Raw genomic sequence first — 14,217 nt, forward strand, 5'->3', positions numbered from 1 at the left:
CCTTGTAAACATCTGCTCTTCCACCAACTCTTGCTTTTCAGCTCCTTGCTAAATGCTATCTGGTGCTTTTCACTCCTTACCCATCTTTCCTCCCAGACACGAACCAATTCAGTATGAACATCTTCACAGTGTTCCCTTAATTGCTGGTCAAATTTTTTAGCCACAAAAATCCTTCCTCTCTTTTCCTTTTCTTCTTTCTTTCTTTCTTTCTTTCTTTCTTTCTTTCTTCCTTCCTTCCTTCCTTCCTTCCTTCCTTCCTTTCTTTTACAGTTGATTTATTTTCTTTCTTTCTTTTTTTTTTGAAAATGTTTGCATTTAATTAACCTCTGAAGTGGCTTTAAGCCACCAGAACACAGGCACCTCCAACACCCTTCATCTTCTCCTCAGCTCTTCTGCTGAAGAATTTGGCCTTCATGATGACAGGTTGCTTAGGGAGCTTCCCCTTCCCCAGAACTTTGTAGTAGCCTGATCGAACAACATCAATGATGGGAGTGAAGGGTTAAAATTTCTAAAAGTTAGTCATGAACAAAGTCCAGACATGCCTGAGAGAATTTGAGATAGGGCTCACTGGCCCGACTATCAACTCCCAAGGACACTGGCCATCTGGAGCCACCCCCTCCCCTTCCTTCATTCACTCCCTGAGGATGGGTCATCCCCCTGCTGCAGTGAGATGAGTTGCCCTGCCCACATTGCTGAGATGCTAGATTACACGTATGCTTTGTTGATGTAACTCCGTGCCAAAAGTAACTGTGCACCCTTTGTATTAGCCAATCATGTGTATTCACACGAAACCCCTGGTTTTCCCTATATAAGCTCCTGCCTAGAGAGGCTCGGGGCTTGACTCAATCTCCTGTGTGAGATACGTGTCAGCCCGAGATCTCGTAAATAAAACTGCCTCTTGTTGATTACATCAAGACCGGCTTCTCGTGTTTCCTGGGGGTACCTCAACCCGTGACTGGAGCGAGAGTCTCCCCAAGTCTGGGGGTCTTTCAGGAGCAGCTCCAGTCTTGTTTTTTGCTGCATTGGCCCGTGTCTGCTCACTGACCAACGTCCATAATTTATCCAGGTTGGCAGTTGGGCAGAAGCTCTGGTTCCTCTTCAGGTGGTAATGCCTCATGCCAGCTTTGCCGAAGTGACCCGGATGATGTTTGTCAGAGTTGATCCTGTGGTGATGCTCGCCTCCAGCATTCCCACGGCCTCCTGGGCGCTTTCCGTGCTTACCGATGCGACCGTGGCTGTGGCTCACGTGGCCCCGGAGTTTCCAGGTCTTCCTCAGTCTGGATGGCATGGTGGGGGCAGAAAGAAAGAGGGGATTTATTTTTTCTTATTCTATGTCTTTTCTTTTCAGTGGTTTCTTCTTTCAATTGCATTTTAAAAACTCATTTTTTTCTCTTGATGATAAAAGTTTATGTACCTTGAACAGGGCATAGTGGTGCATGCCTTTAATACCAGAATTTGGGAGAGAGAGGCAGGCGGATTTCTATGAGTTTGAAGCCAGCCTGGTCTATGAAGTGAATTCCAAGACAGTCAAAGCCACACACAAAACTCTGTCTCGAAAAACCAAAAATAAACCGCAAATTTATATAACTTATTACATCTCTTTGCAGCGTTAAAGATGAAACCTTGCATGGCGTCTTTGATTCTTGCTTGCTTGTACAAGACTATTCAAATACGTGGGGTCACTGTGCTGGCCCCAGTCACCTTCACTTCAAAGGGTCCTGTTCTTTGGACTTAATGAAAGCCGAAGCACTATGATAACTCTGGTAACTGAATTCTTCTTGGATGTTGCTCCATCCCTTGAGCCTTGGGAGGCGTGGTTATGGCTACAGAGAGTTAAGAGTCCATGCCTGTCATGGCTGAGAGCATGGCTGCAGGCAGGTAGACAATGGAGACTGGGTCAGGAGTTGGGAACTTACATACTGACACAACAATATAAGGCAGAGAGGGGCTTTTGCCTTTTGATCTCCATGTTTTCTTCAAGGTGCCTACTCAAAGTTAGAAAGAAAGGGAGCTCTGGTGGTAGCCACCTGGGGGCAAAAAGTAACCTTATCAGCAAAACAGTACAGGATGGAGGAAGCTGTCTGTCTAAAGACTTCAGGGAACCTCCACTGTGAGCCTTTATATCTACACAGAGCTGCTTTCCTGTACCTTTCTTTGCATGTGAAAGTGTTGTGTCCAATCCATTGCAAACTGGGCTTCTCCTACTTGCAAATTTAGCCGTTTACTGCAAAGGACTTTTGCAGTCATTTTTGCATTAGAATTTATTAAGTGCTATTAAGAAAAACACATTTTTTAAAAAAAGATTTATTTATTATGTATACAGCATTGCACCTGCATGTAAGCATGCAGGCCAGAAGAGGGCACCAGATCTCATTATAGATGGTTATGAGCCACCATGTGGTTGCTGGGAATTGAACTCATGACCTCTGGATGAGCAGACAGTGCTCTTAATCACTGAGCCATCTCTCCATCCCAGAAATACACATTTTAATTGTCACAGATTTCTCACCCGGAGCCTCCAATCTTCTCTGAAATGTAAAACATGCTTTTCTGGTGTGAACAATGGGTGCTGTGTAGCTTGAAGAGAGTCTATCTATCTGTGGGTCCACACATCATGACACAGTCATGCAGGTCAGAGGGTAACCTGAGGGAGTTTGTTCTCTCCTTCCATTCTGTGGATTCTGGGGAAGGAATTCAGGTCATCAGGCTTGGCAGCAAAGCTATCTCACTGGCCCTTGTTTGTTGGTTTATTATTTACCTATTTACCTTTCCATGTGGAAACAGGGCCTCACACAGGCCATATATTCCTGGTGCTGGAACTACAAGCATGTGCTATCACGCTCATTTTCTAACGTGCACATGCAAGGTGTCCACCTTACACGTGAGCCACATTCCTAGCCCCTGTGATACGCCTAGTTTGGATGTTTTCTGGAGTTGTTTTTCTTCCCCATCTTTAAGTTAGGGTAGGTGAGGTGGCTCAGAAGGAAAAGGCCCCTGCCACCAAGCCTGATTACTGAAGTTCAAACCCCAGGACCCACCAGGCAGAAGGAAAGAACGAACTCCCAAAAGCTCCCAGAAGCTGTCTCCTCACTTTCTCAGGAGCACAGTGGAATGTACACACACATACATAAACAAAAGTAACAGAATGGATTTAAAGAAGAAAATTCTGAAACAAAATTGTGAGTTAATAAAGGGCAAAAACTAAACAACTACAAAGCATGGTGACGTGTGACGTGTGACGTGCCCGGTCACATCCACGTCTGCACACAGAGGTTCTGCCTCTGCAAGGGACTGGACTTGTTCAGTCTCAGCTGCCCTCCTCATAGAAGTGAGCTGGATGTGATGGCACACGCCTTTAATCCCAGCACAGGAGGCAGAGGCAGGAGGATCTCTATGAATAGTCCAAGCCTGCCTCTTCTACAAAGCGAGTCCAGGACAGCCAGAGTTGTTACACAGAGAGCCCCTCTCTCAAAAAAAAATAAAATGAAATGAAATAAAAAACAGGCAGAACAGTGAGGATGGAGCGATACACGGCATGGTCCGTAAAGATGCTTCACACAAAATAATAATCAACTTCCGCGTCTACAAAGTTCAAGTGTTTGTAGCGTCCCTGCAGCATGTCTAATGCTCTCAATGAAAACTGAGCTTTTAGTTGCTGGGACAGCATATCTGTAATGAAACAACTTGGGGAGTCGTGGAAAGAAGACTCGGTGACAAGATTACTTGCTGCTCTTTCAGAAGACAGAGTGTCATTCCCAGTACCCTAACCGTGTAGTGCGTGACCCCTGTAAAACTCCAGTTCCTCCACAGACACTGACTGCATGTGGGATGCATACAGACCAGCAAGCATGCATGTATCCACACATAAACAAAAATAAATAAATGACATAAACAATAAGGACAGCCTAAGGCATGAAGGCTGATTTGGTCTCTTGGGCTCAGCCCACGCTCACTTGGTTCCGTTGCTTCTGGGCCCAAGCGTGATGACGCAGCATCAAGGCGGGGAGCATGCACCTCCTCACAGCAGGAGGAGGTGGAACAGCAGCTGAAGAGTCCAGAAGCAGAGGCAGCCCTACAAAACAGGCCTCCAGGCCCCATAAACCTACTTCCTGGAACTAGGCCCCATCTCCTGATAGCACCTTCAGCTTTGACCTTACAAAGGGATTAATCTTTGATGAGGCTAAAGCCCTGTGATCCCATCACCTCTCATTATGGCCACTAGCTAGGGACCAATCCGTCAGCATATGAGCCCGTGGGAAAGAAGACAGTTCAAATCCAAACCGCAACATGGGTTACATATGCTGGGCTCTAATGATCTTCTTGCAAAATCACTAATTACAGTTAGCACTTAGTACCATATATCCAGGGACATTCCCTGTGCTTTCTTTAATCCCTCCCAAATCCTTACGAAACAGTTTCTAAGATGGAGATGAGAAAATTGTTGAGCCATTGTATAAACAGCCCAAGATTGGACTTACTTAGCAAAACCAGGACTTGAGTCCAGGTTATCGAGGCCCTGGGACATCATAACTGGTGAATAAGTAGGTGAATGGTGCCTCCTGTGAGGGACACGTGAAGCTCTCCTTATTTAAAAACACATTGATTCCCCATGTGGCTAGACACAAAACACACCACATGTGGTTCTTGTACCTAATGATCCCCAAACAGAAGGCCCATTCCTTCCCTTGAGACTCTGTCAAAGGATCTGTTTGGATGAATTCACTTTGTGTCTCCTTAGTTTCAGTGAATTACATCATTCTCTTGCACAGACTTGAGCGAAAGAGGAAGGTTAGAATGGAGATAGCCTTTGCTCCAGAAAAGTTAGACAGCAAGCAAAGGAAATTAGACCAGTCCCCAGTGATCACAAAAATAGAACTCGTTCTCCAAGCTCTTTCCCACTCTGAATACAGAACCTAGAAGAGGTAGGCTTTAAGAATCTCACAGGGAGAGCAGGAATGAGTAGTGGCCCTCTGTCAAGCAGCAACAGGGTTACCCAGTACAGCTTCCATTAGCATCTTTTGTGGAGGTTAAGTGAACGATAAAAGTCTTGACCTGAGAGAGGGACATGCTCATGCAGTACGGGATGCTCTGGATAGAGGCCTACCTTAGGGACTGACACCGCCCTCAGCTGCAAGTGTTGGTGGCTGACAGCTCACAGCCGAGTCTGTTTCTCAGGACTGCCTACTCCCTGGACAATCTGCAGGGAAAAGGCTGAGCCCCATCTACTCTGAGGACGGAACAGCTAAGTAAGCTGACTCCAGTCCAGATAGTGCGGAGCCTGAGGGTCTCTGTAGCCATTGCACAGTGTTCTTTTGCCTCTGACCCTTCTGCCCACTGCTTTCAGCACAGAAGGGAGTGCCCCCCCAGGAGAGCCTGGGGAGAATTCAGTCTAAGACAAACCCAAATTACTTCACATTCATATTTAAAAAGAGACTCCTGCTGTCCCTCAAAGGAACAAATCAGTTGTTGGGGCAGGGTGGCACAGCCTGTAACACCAGGCAGATGGATCTCTGTCAGTTCAAAGCCTGCCTGGTCTACTGAGCAAGTTCCAGGCCATCCAGAGCTATATATGGTAAATAGTTTGACTGAACACACACACACACACACACACACACACACACACACACACACACACACACACAATCAAGAACTAAACTAAAATTTAAAAAAAAAAGCGGGGTTGAGGATTTAGCTCAGCAGTAGAGCGCTTGCCTAGCGAGGGCAAGGCCCTGGGTTCGGTCCCCAGCTGGGGGTGGGGGGAGACCATTACCTTTCCCAACAACCTTTTAATGACTCTGTAAGTGAAGTGAGGGTGAAATTGGGGCACCCACTTCCCACACTGCTTTATACTAACAAGGTTTACACCATCGCAAACATTCACACCATTAGCAAACTATCACACGGTAAAAACTGAGCCGTAGAGCAGCCACTGCCAACATGCATAATAAAACTAAGCTTAAAACTTTTTTTTTCCCCCCTTTTCTTTTTTTCGGAGCTGGGGACCGAACCCAGGGCCTTGCACTTACCACTGAGCTAAATCCCCAACCCCAGCTTAAAACTTTTACCTGACAAGTAGGAAACATGTTTTAATATAAAAACATGTATGCTCAGAAAAAAGAAAGAAAAAGGACTAGAAAGCAATGGAATATACATTACAGGAAATCAGAATGGAAGACTGTTTGGAGGGGAGAAAGGGTCCAGCCAGAGGGGAGGAGGGAGTATTAGGAACAAAGTATTTGCATGAAAATTCTATAACAGGGACTGGAATGATAATCATCTAAGGGCTTTGCTTTGAGAAAACAAAACAAAACAACACAAACAGAACAAACAAACGAAAAACCCCCAGCTCATTTGATTCGCAGAACCTTGTTTAAAAAGTTGAATGTAATCTCAGTGCTGGGAAGTAGAGATAAACAGATGTGTAGCACTCTCTGGCCACCCCGGGTAGCTGGATCAGGAAGCTCCAGCACAGTGAGAGGCCTTGTGATTAAAAACAGGTGAACTGCTCTGCAGACACGCTACCCAAGGCTGACCTCTGAGCACAAGCATACATGTATCCACACACATACCCACTGTACACACGTGCGGCGCGCACGCGCGCGCGCGCACACACACACACACACACACACACACACAGCTATAATAAAACCTAATTCATTGTATGTTAACTTTAAAAAAGCTTAAAAAGAAAGGGAAAAACCTGCCCACAGATCTTTCTTCAAATGTATACATTCCCAGCTAGGCAGGGTGGTGTGTACCTTTAATCCCAGCCATCAGGAGGCAGAGGCAAGTGATCGATCTGGATTCTAGAATGAAGGAAAGACTGACAGACAGACAGGCAAGCAGGTAGGCAGGCAGGCACACATGCTCGCTCCAGTTAATTTTTGACATGGCATGACTAGTTCAAAGGCTGGGCATTCCTAAACCTTCCCCTGCTTGCAAACTCCCCTCATGACCCCCATACTCCTGAGACTCCTAAACCTTCCCACGCTACCCCAGGCCCAATCAGGGAAGTGGCCAGTGGCCACTTACTCAAATTCTTACATGGCTGGTTGGTTTTCTCTCCTACAGCTCTGTGACCCATCCCTCTTCTCCAAATCATGGTGATTCTCCCTGTCCTTCCTTTCTCTGAAAATCTAAAGGTCCCTCCTCAGTCTACCTGCCCAACCATTGGCCATTGGCTCTTTATTAATGGATCAAAAAACAATTGGGGACAAATACCTTCAGCATATGGACAAACAGATTCCTGATTTGGGGAGTTGGATTAATTCAAAGCATTAGAATCAATCCCCAATAACAAAAAACAGACAAACAAACAACAAAGAATAACAAATCTAAACCAGAGGGGTATGTAAAAGGAGTCTTAAAGAAAATCACAGAGGTGACTGTCTGACTACACAGATGAGGTCAGGACTCCATAAGAACACTAAATAGTAATTTCAGATATTTATATTCATGCACGTTGATTGGGATGCACCAATCCTAATTCCAAAATGGTATGAAATCTGTCACCCTCTTCCCATATTTGTTGCTACACTATTCAGTGATCGGTTTCTGTTTGCTTTATTTTGTTTGCTGTTTTTTGTTTTGTTTTCTTTGTTTGTTGCTCCAGGCAGGATATCAGGTAGCACAAAATGGGTTGGAGTTTACTTTAAACTTTCGAGTCTCCTGTCTCCACATCTCAAATGCTGTATGCTGGGATTACAGATGTGTGCCACATGCTCAGTTTATGGAGTGTTGGGGTCGAGCTCAGAGCTTTGTGTATGCTAGGCAAGCACTCTTGTAACTGTGATACATCTTCTGTCCAGACGCTGGTAATTTTCAAACAAAAGTTGAGGTCATTTGCTTTAATTGATCCCCCATGCACTAAAAATGAAATCCAAACTTCACAAGAGGCCCTTCAGGTCTCCAAGTACCATGTTTTGTCTCCACCTGGGTCCACTGTCTTTTTTTCTTCCTCAGACCTTTTTACTGAATATCTCCATTATTTCCTAACTCTTCCTCAACTACCAGGACCTCTGGAAGAGCAGTCAATGTTCTTTTTTTTTTTTTTTTTTTTTTTTTTTTTTTTTTTTTTTGGTTCTTTTTTTTCCCCGGAGCTGGGGACCGAACCTAGGGCCTTGCACTTCCTAGGCAAGCGCTCTACCACTGAGCTAAATCCCCAACCCCGCAGTCAGTGTTCTTAACCACTGAGTCATCTCTCCAGCCCATAGTATTATATTTTTAATAAATCCCCGCATGGGGTTCCTACCTGTATCAATGGTTTATGTTCTGGAATGAAAGGCAGGCACACACACACACACAACCTATATATTTTAATATGTCTTAGGCAGCACAATAGCTGGGCAGCTGCCTACCCTCCATGTCGTTAGAATCTACCTCCCACTGATAACTCTGAGTAACTACTTACTAAATTCTATGTTCCATCTTGGCTACTCTGGGCCCAGTTGAACAGCCCTCTGGGCCCCTTTACATGGTGGCTTTGTATCTCTGTCCTGTACACTCCTCAGGCACTGTGTCTCTTCTCCTTCCCCTTCCTCCTCCAAGTCCCACACCAGGAAATCCTAAACTCTGCCTCTGTTTCTTCTCCCCAGTTATTGGCTGTTGGCATCTTTATTTACCAATCAGAATTAACCCGGGTCAGGTTACCAGGAGCTACTTGCAGACCTTCTACTGCAAACTGTTTTGGGGGACCCAATCAGCATAGAAATCAAGCAGCTACATTTATTCTTCTTTGAAACAAATTACACCCTTTACTCTCATTCTATTACACTCTTTGAGAACACTCCAGTTGCCATGCCTGTGCATGACTATCATAAATCTTTTCTCTGTACAAATGCTGTGTATGTTCATTTGTGTGTTCCCTATTGCGGATGCATCTGACCCTCAGATCCTTCATGCTTCATAAGGAGACAATCTACTTTTATATCGACTCTGATCTTCCAGAACATGGCTGAGACTTCAAGTTGATAACTTACGTGCAAGTAATACTGTTGAATGGGTTAATATGTAGGCTGTGCACTGTTGTGAGGAAATCAAGGATAATGAATAGTACCTTGGTGGGGGGGTACCCTCTAGTCCCTCTAGTGGAAGAGATACAGCTAAAACAGAAAATTTTATAAGGCAAGATACAATGATTAACCTTTTAAGAACTATTTTAACTTTTTTTAATTGTTAAGAACTATTTTAACTTTCTTTTTAATTGCTAAGAACTATTTTAACTTTCTTTTTAATTATGTGTGTGTGCGCGCACGCGCGCGTGCGTGTGTGTGTGTGTGTGTGTGTGTGTGTGTGTGTGTGTGTGTGTGTATGCATGGGAGTATGAGTCTATGACTTCCTTGGAGCCCTGAGGGTTGGATACTTCTGAAGGTGGAGTTACTATAGGCATTTGTAAGCCGCATGATGCAAGAGCTAGGAACAGAAATCTGGTCTTCTACAAGAAGAGTGCAGGATCTTAACCCTCTTCACGCTGAGATCCCCTCTCCAGCCCCACAGTGGTTAACCTTGGCTGTCAACTTGATTCGACCAATAGATAAATGGATCAGCGAAGCATACCTTTTAGGTGTGTCTATGAGGGCATTTCTATTGAAGGTTAACTAACGAATAAAAACAATATCCTCTGGAATGTGGATGGCACCGTTCCACAGACTACATAGAATAAAAGAAGAAAAAAAGAAAGAAACACGCCCACCCACCCACCCACCTCCAGTCACTACAGGCATATTGTCTCCACCCACTCCCTGCCTCCGCTCCCCTGTGACCTCTAGGTGAGCTTTGCCTTGCTCCCCACTGCTATGACTGAGTTCTAAAACTATGATCCAGAATCAGTGTCCTCTTCTTCAAGTTGTTTTCCTCTGGTATTTTGACTAACACCTAGAACACTAACATCATAGAGAAAGTCTGTGCCCTGAAGAAGGGAGATTGCTACAGCTCTGGAAATCAGGGGACACTCTGTAAGAATGTACTATCATCACACTGACCACTGGATGGACAGGAAGCCTACACATAGGCGCCAGGCAGAGGAAGCCCAGGGACCACCCAGAGAAGGTATGTAGATCCATTTAATGGAGCTGGGGACAAAAGCAGGATGAAAGTCAGAGATGCTGCATGAAAGGGCATCATTTGCCAGACTGAAAATTCTGAGTGCTATTCCGGAGTGCTAGTGTGGAGTGATATCAATAACTCAACTCAGTATTTTTTATGAGACAGTTCTCCACATAGTCCTGGCTGCCTTGGAAGTAGCTCAGTAGACCAGACTGGCTTTGAACTCAGAGATACCCCTGCCACTGCCTCTCAAGTGCTGGGATTAAAGTCACGTGCCACCATGCCCGGATGTTTTAAAATCTTTTTGAACAAAAGCAAAAACTGGAATACAAGCACTCATATACTCAGTATGTGAGAAAAACAATCAACCAATGACACAATGCTTCCTCCCCGCTCTGTGTTGGCTATATTTCCTTTTTAGGTAAACATATAAATGTACATATACACGTGTGCGCATTTTAGAGCACACACACTCCTATGATGATTTACGTATGTGGAATTGCTTCCCAAAAAGTTCCTTCCTAGAAAGCTTGGTTCCCCCATGTTGTGGATTCGGTCATTGAGAGGGAATTGATTGATGAGAGCTTTAAACTAATCAATAGACTAATCTATTTTTAAGATATATTTTAAAATATAAACATGAAATCATGTATAAGTATGTGAAAATCTATTTTTTAAAATGTGTGCACTCCTGTGTGTGCCTGAGTATGTGGGTACAGGAGCCAACGGAGGTCAAAGGAAGCATCAAATCCCCTAGAACCGGAGTGACAGACAGTTGTGAGTCACCCGATGGGTGCTGGCTGGGTGCTGAACCTCAGTGCTCGTAAGAACAGAAAGCACTCTTCCTGCTGAGCCATCACTCCAGCTCCCAGACTAAGCTATTTATTTGATGGAGTCAAAGTTTGAATGGACAGCAGGGAAGTGGTGGAAACTGGAGGAGGAAGTTGGCCCCTGGGGACCTTCCCCCACTCCCCCAGCTGTCTGCTGTTGGCCAACAAGGAAGGTGCTTTGCTACACTATACGCTCCCCATGTTTTACGTTCTAATCACACAGGCCCTGAATCACCCTGTGTAGCCCAGGCTGGCCTTGAATAATGGAGCAACAAGACCCTGAACAGGAACTTTTAATAAATTCTTACCTTAATTCGTTTCTGGGCTATTCTGTCTCACTGATGAAAACCAACAGTGATTAGGTGGCTGTCTTCCTTCTCCCCCCTCCTCCTTTTGTGTTGAATCATTTTGAAGAAAATTAATGGTTCATGTCTATATACTTTTCCAAGTTTTTTAGATCTCCAACATCAGCAACTGAGCTAATATAGTTACTGCCTAACAACAGGCTGGTAATACAAAACAGTTCGCACTTTATAACTGTGCTGGAAAAGTCTCAAAGTCCGTTTTGCGGAGCCAGAATCCAATCCCGTATTTATTTAATTGTGCCTTTAAGTCTGTTTGTTAATTAGCAAGCAGAATCACCCTATGTCACCCGAGGTGGTCTTAAATAAATCGAGTGCCTCCTGCTCCTGGTGTGAGTGGTGCTGGGGGTAGAATCCAGGTTCTTGTGCATCCCAGGCAAGCTTCCCACCAAGTGAGCTACGTTCTCAACGTGCCTATAAACCGTGTGTGTCTATGTGTATCTCTCTGTGAGTATGTTCACCTGAATGCTGGGGCCGGGGGAAGCCAAAGGCATTGGATCTTTGGAGCTGGAGTGACCAGTGATTGTGAGTTTGAGTTGAGTTAAGTATGTCTTGTGCAAGAGCAGTAAACACTACAGTCACAGAGCCATCTCCCCAGACCTCACATTCTCCATCTGGCTGTCTCCTTGGGCCTACCATTAAGCGGCTTTCTTTAGCTCCTATAAATGGGCTTTATTTGATTCAGTTTCAATTATTTTGGCAAGGCAGTTTCCTTCACAAATGACATTTGTACTCTGTGCTGCAATATCACAGGGACCTCATAAAAATGTTGTCTCTGGGTCAGTGATGTGAGATTACCGGGTTGAAACGGGGACAGTGAGATCTCCTGTGTTTCTCCTTTGTGGTTACACAATGAACTGAGGGTCGTGTGGCACCACAGCTCCCACTTGTTACAAATGCTTGGAGTTGGTCAAAACTCAAATGTACTTTCTTACAACCGCATGATAACAATTCCCTCTCTCCCTCCCTCTTTCCACTTGTTTTCTGTAAAGGTTTTTAACCAAAGTGAGAAGCCAGGCTTTCCAATCAGACTAGATTCACTTCCTTCCTTCCTTCCTTCCTTCCTTCCTTCCTTCCTTCCTTCCTTCCTTCCTTCCATTTGAGACAGGGTTTCCCTGTGTAGCCTTGGCTATCCTGGAACTCACTCTGTAGACTAGGCTGGCCTTGAGATCCACCTGCCTTTGTCTCTTGGGTGCTGGGATTAAAGTATGTGCCATCAACTCCCAGCTTAGACTTTCTTCTTGACATTGATGAGGAGAATAGTTTTTTTATAGTATCTAAAAGCAACTCCCAGGACTAGAGAGATGTTTAAAGATGCTCCCTGTTCTTCTAGAGAACTTGAGTTCTGTTCCCAGTATTCCTATGGGGTGGCTACCCACCAACTTTAGCTCCAGCTCCAGAGGATTGTATGCCCTCTTCTGGCATCTGCAAGTACTTGCACACAGGTGTACACACACACACACACACACACACACACACACACACACACACAAAATTAGAAGAAATTAATAAATTAAAGTTAAACCCTATTCTGCCAGGTCAAACTGCTACACTGTCATAGGTGTTTGATTCCCCAAAGTACAGGTTTTGGCAATTTTTGTAATAATAATTCACAATAGCCCAATGCTGCATTAGTTACTGAAATTTGTGACATCTAACACAGCTGTAATTAAGCTGATCAAATCTAATCATTCAATACCCAGTTCAAAACAAAACAACAAAGCCCCAACAATAAACAAGAGATTTAATTGTGTTTTTACCACACTAACCCTAACAAGGGTCTTTAGATTTGGAAAAAGAGATATAAAAGCAGGCAATAGGTCTTTGACAATCTACTCTCCCCGTAAACTAGAATAGCAACTTAGTCAGATTTAGTAGAAGTGTGCGACAATCTAGAATAAAGAGACAGAGGGTAAATCAAGAAAGGGTGGGGATTGGGGGAGTCCAGGAGGGAGCTGAGGAAGCTCTCTCTGGGTTCTTTCGGAGGCAGGACAAGAGAAGGGAATCCCTAAGAGACCCAGGAACCATCCATCTCTATTAAGGCCACCTGCAAATCTTAATTCAGAAGGAGGGAATTCCACAGCACGCCCACATCAAAGAACATTTACAGAGGCCCATCACTTCCTTAAAGCTGCAAACGTGCCTGCCCACTCGTGCATCCATGAATTTATTTGCTATCTCGGCCAACTTCAGCTTTCACTGACAATTTCCAGAACCAATCATCTCCAAACATAGCCCCGCCTCCCCATCGACAAGTGAAAGACAAAGGTGTCAGCCAATAAAAGATAAGAATGAGTATGTAAAGGCAGGACTCTGCCCCATTTACCTCGATGCGCCCAGTAATTGGTAGAAAAGCTTGAGCTGCTGATGCCAACCACCAATCCGTAAGGGCGGAAGAGGATGAAGGGCAGAGTAATGGGCGGGGGGTGACGTGGCAATGACAGAAGCATAAACTGTAGTGACTGACGGAAGTACTAGCCATTCGGAAGCCAAACCGACCAGGCGCTCGGCATTCTCCCGTCCTCGGACCTCGCAAAACCACCAATGATTTGGTAGACCTGCCTGATTGGCTTTCCTTTTAGCCAATCGGAAGCAGGCCTGGAGGACGCGTCGCGTCTTGCGCTTCTCACTGGGCGGAGTAGCATGACAGGCCCGAGAGAAATGCCAATGTCCGCGGGGTCTTCCGCAAGTGACACTTGGCGGCACCAATCGCCGCCCTCCTTCCCGGCGGCCGAGCCCTCCTTCCCGCGGCGGGGCTGGCGGGGCGGGGACGCTGCGCGGCGGCGGCTGAAACGCTAGCCGTGTTGGGCGCTCCGGGCGGCGGCGGCGGAGCTCGTAGGCGGTTCCGGTCCTGTCTCTCCGGGCGGCGGCGGCTCATGGCGGCGACCGAGCTGAGAGGAGTGGTAGGGCCGGGGCCGGCAGCCATCGCGGCCCCGAGCGGCGGCGGTGCGGGTCCACCCGCTGTGGGAGGCGGCGGCGGA

The 14,217-nt window shown here is 45.6% G+C and overlaps 1 protein-coding gene across 1 annotated transcript; it reads right to left on the reverse strand.

Annotated features, from left to right (window-relative positions):
• Positions 1-228: 228 nt before the first annotated feature.
• Positions 229-14,089, reverse strand: Rpl27al8 (ribosomal protein L27A like 8; the record flags this gene model as incomplete). Its single annotated transcript, XM_087604105.1, has 2 exons — positions 229-1,277; positions 13,563-14,089. Coding segments are annotated over 2 exons (894 nt in total), but the record flags the coding sequence as incomplete, so codon positions are not given.
• Between the last annotated feature and the right edge of the window lie 128 nt (positions 14,090-14,217).

The sequence above is a fragment of the Rattus norvegicus genome, chromosome 1 (assembly GCF_021556685.1).
Source record: "Rattus norvegicus strain SHRSP/BbbUtx chromosome 1, alternate assembly SHRSP_T2T, whole genome shotgun sequence".
In the NCBI taxonomy this organism is placed as follows: domain Eukaryota; kingdom Metazoa; phylum Chordata; class Mammalia; order Rodentia; family Muridae; genus Rattus; species Rattus norvegicus.